The sequence below is a fragment of the Humulus lupulus genome, chromosome 5 (genome assembly GCF_963169125.1).
Source record: "Humulus lupulus chromosome 5, drHumLupu1.1, whole genome shotgun sequence".
NCBI lineage: Eukaryota > Viridiplantae > Streptophyta > Magnoliopsida > Rosales > Cannabaceae > Humulus > Humulus lupulus.
Genome location: NC_084797.1, coordinates 89603130 through 89607396, shown reverse-complemented (window position 1 = coordinate 89607396; position 4267 = coordinate 89603130). Strand labels below are relative to the sequence as shown.

General features: G+C 34.3%; 1 protein-coding gene across 1 annotated transcript; it reads left to right on the top strand.

Annotated features, from left to right (window-relative positions):
* The first annotated feature begins 803 nt into the window (after positions 1–803).
* Positions 804–3417, top strand: LOC133777509 (magnesium dechelatase SGRL, chloroplastic). The gene is made up of 5 exons (XM_062217155.1): positions 804–1156; positions 1471–1650; positions 1735–1893; positions 2645–2791; positions 2974–3417. Exons 1-5 carry the CDS (start codon positions 1007–1009, stop codon positions 3094–3096), a joined length of 759 nt encoding a protein of 252 aa, XP_062073139.1. The 5' UTR covers positions 804–1006; the 3' UTR covers positions 3097–3417.
* The last annotated feature ends 850 nt before the right edge of the window (positions 3418–4267 follow it).

Here is a 4267-nt window from a genome sequence, read left to right as displayed (position 1 = left end):
TGAGACATCCTTTGAATTTTAAATTCTACCAACCCCATGATTGTTACTAATGTTTAATTAGATGTTTATAGACTTAAAATAAATATTTGGGAGTTACTTGGTATGTTAAAATTAGAGAAAAGAAAAAATTTGATTTGGCTACCAACACCCCAGGTCTCGGCTAGGGACATTAGCGACCACGGCCACTGGTCCCTACCTCCCAGGCCGCAGTCAACGTCAGTAGCTGCGGCCGCTGGCCTTTTTAGCCTCCTAATATTCAATTTTTCCAAAAACGTCACAATCTCTTGCCACATGATTTATAACCTCCATACACACAATGAGAGTTAAAATCACATCTTCAACAACCATATCACATTATGGCTTTGTGAAATTCAATCTCAAACGTGTAATTCTTAATCTATACATTATTGAGTAATATTTTAGAGTTATAAATTTGTAACTGATTTTATAACTCTAAATTATTTTACAGTTGGACACACATATATGTCCAATTTTATAACTCTCAATATTATGTTATGTAGTGTGACAAATCATATTTAGTGAAATTATTTAATCTAGCATTATATTATATAAAATAATATTACATATAGATATATAAACTGCAAGCGGACGTGGCGCCTACAGGGCAACCCACATCATCACATTATCCACAAGTTATCATTAACTTAAGTGAATGATGAGGCGTCGCAAGCTTCGACTTCTAGACCAATCCCATTTCAGCCTTCATACCAAAAGTGTTTATTTATTTAAAAAATAAATAAATTAAATAATATTTAATTTGAAATAAAAGGAAACACAAAATGTGAGGTGCAAGTGAGTAGGCATAGATCTTAGACTGGGGAGGGTGGATCGGTGCATCACAGTCCACACGTCTAGGTCTCAACACATTGGGCACTGCCTCTGGTCTCAAACACAACACCTCAGAGAGAAACAAAGAAGTAAAACAATGGTGGGTTCTCAAAGATGATGAGGAGAGCCAACTGTATCAGTAGGTTATGCATCTCCCATGGCCTCTCATTCTTACTGCGCTTATTATACCTTTATCCCATCACCGCAGAGGAATATCAACAAGCCCAGCAACAGACCCAACTTTGTTCTACTCTCGTCTTCCATCAACAACACTAACAGATGCTCTTATACCACTGTTGTTTCTGGGGTACCTTTCTTCTCTTTCCTCTTATCACATCCATTTTGAGTTACAAAGCTAGACAGTTATTACACATTTAAGGAAATCAAAGGATAATCCTTTTTTGGAATTGTTTACTTCATTTGATTCTCTATGTTCTAGTTGGTTGATCTTTTTTATCTCACAAGCTTTACAATTCACTAGTCATGTTATGTATCTACATTTTTATTATTGCAATGTTGATGCTTAGCTCAAAATTTGCCACATTTTGTGTGTATTGTGATACAATTAGACCATGGGATGTTAGTGATGTAACATTAGAACTATATTATTATGGTTGCTAGGCTGTTCGACTATTGGGTGCTCCGACCAGGTTCGAAGCTTCAAAGCTAGAAGTTGTTTTTATGGGAGATGAGATGAAGAATAAGTATGCTGGAATCATCCCAAGAACTTACATCCTATCTCATTGTGACTTCACTGCGAATCTAACCTTGACCATCTCCAATGTTATCAACCTTGAACAGGTGTGTTGTGTACTTTAGTATAGTACTGAAGATTCGTTGTGTTTCTCGCATTTTGATCCCTGTTATTTTGAATTTTTGGCACAGTTGAAAGGTTGGTACAGCAAGGACGATGTGGTTGCTGAATGGAAAAAGGTGAATGATGAAATGTGTTTGCATGTTCATTGCTTTGTGAGCGGTCCCAATCTATTGCTCGAACTCGCTGCTGAGTTTAGATATCAAATATTTTCCAAAGAATTGCCTTTGGTAAGTAAACAATTAAGCCCTCTTTGTTATCTGATTGTTATGTATTAAAACACTATTCCTAATGATTGTCAATAAAAAGAAGTACAAGTGTGTGTGAGGATATGCCTATATATTGTTCCATGAATCATGAACTCCAAAATATCAAAACTTTTGTGTAAACAGTCTATTCCTTCTATTAGTATGAACGATGAACAAAAAAGTAGTCACTGTTTCAAACCTTTTTATTTGCAATTATTAGGTTTCTAATTCTACTAGTGAAGTTACTAATAGGTTTGTAAGGGGAACAATACTATAGTGTAATCCATTTGTCTATAAATGCTTAAGAGTTGGAATAGAAGAAAATCAATCAGTCAAAGTTAGAATACTTGTGAAAGAAAATGTTGAAGATGGCACTTTTATTGCAATTGGTTTTCTATTAGGTGTAATTTCTCAATAAAAATACGACATTTCATAATTGGTTTGATCTGTGAAAATAGGCTACATATTAGATCGAAATCGGTATGCTTTAGAGGTGTATTTTTTTTTTTTAATATAATACATTTCTTTGTCGGTTGCCTTCTGAACCACAATAAAAGTTGTTGTTTTCGGTGTCTGCATGCATTTTTTCGTAGTATTAATTTTGTCATGTTCTGACTTCATTCTAAGGATCATAACCATGAAGATCAGACTTGATTTGCAATGATATGAGGGCTGAGATTATACTGATGCCAACTCTCTGTGTCCTTGTATTGTTTCCACTCAAATTAACCAGGTTCTCAAAGCTGTACTTCATGGAGATTCAGTACTTTTCACTGAGCATCCTGAGCTACTTGACTCTTTGGTTCGGGTGTACTTCCATTCTTGTCTGCAAAAGTACAACAAAATGGAATGTTGGGGTCCTCTTAGGGATGCTGTAGAGGTAATCTAATCTAACAACAAAATGGAATGTTGGGGTCCTTTGGAGGAAGGGCTCTCTCTGGTTTCTTTTTAGTCTTTTTCCCTGTGCTTTCATCTAGTAATCACATGGAGTTTACCATAAAGTTTTGTAATTCTAACTCTATTTCTGGGGATTGCTTGTTGATTTTTGAGGTGATTTTTCAGGGAAGACAAGAGGATCGCACACAAAGGCTATTAACCACAAGCGATAAGGGTAATTCCCATCTTACCAACAAGCTTGGAGGCCCAAAATCCATACTTCAAGCTCTATTTGCCTTCCTTCTTTGACGTCCAATGAATAGGAATGGCTGCAACAGGTCACCTACTTTTATTTTATTTTTAATTTTAAGGCTAAATGGCTGCAACACATAAAAAAAGGCTGCCGAAACCATAAAAGGAACCAGCTTCGGATGATAATGATGATTATGGTTTCATTGGGAGGACTTCAAAGACCAATCAGCTCCGACCGGGTGCTCTTGGACAGGGATTGTTTAAGGGGTCATTTGATTCTTTTATTCAATTGCAAATATATTAACTCTCAATTCTTGTGCTACTAAGAGCAATTTTTTGTTATTCAACTGTTAATATTTAGTGTCCTTCCTTCGCTGATGTGCTTGCATTTAGTTTACAGATGTCAATTTACATCGTCGGGGCGGTGTACCACCTCTAAGAGAAGCTCCAAATGAGCTCTTTATTATCATTGCTCTTTAGTCCAAGTACATTGGCTTTACAAAAACTCTAATCACTCTTTATTTTAGCTCTTTAAAACTGGAGAGCATTAAAGGACCTTGCCAAATGTGGTGAGCTTCTATTTTAAAAAAAAATAATATTATTGTTAACCGGGATGGCAACGGGTAGGGTGTAAGTACGGTATGCATATCCCACTACCTTACCCTAAAAAAATGCTACCTTAACCTACAAAAAGAGCTCTATCCATACCCTACCTTGTTTACCTTGCAATTTTTTTGCATATATGTTACAAATATTACCCTAACGGATATATGGTACTTATAGGTAATCCTACTTTACTAAAATTTAAAATAAGAGATTTTTTTTTATAAAGTTGTAAATTAATAGTATTAAAGTTTGGAAAATGATGTATTATCTATAGTTATAAAATATTATAATTTATTAAAGATTCAAAATACTAATAGGATGTATTATATTTATATTTAGAATATTTGTATTTAGTATATATTAATTGATTTTATAAGTTTAGATTAAATATTTAATTTTTAGTATATAAATTATAATTCAAAATATATATTAACTATTTATAGTATATGTTGATTGTCTTTTTCGATATCAACCTATTCCGAGAGTAAAAAAAATAATGGAAAATACCACAAGGATTTTACGTAGTTTAGGCTATAAAAGAGTCTTAGTCCACGAGTCTCTCATATTTAGTGAGCTTTAAACTCTTTTGAGCAAGAGTTTCTCTCTCTAAAATCCGGACCAT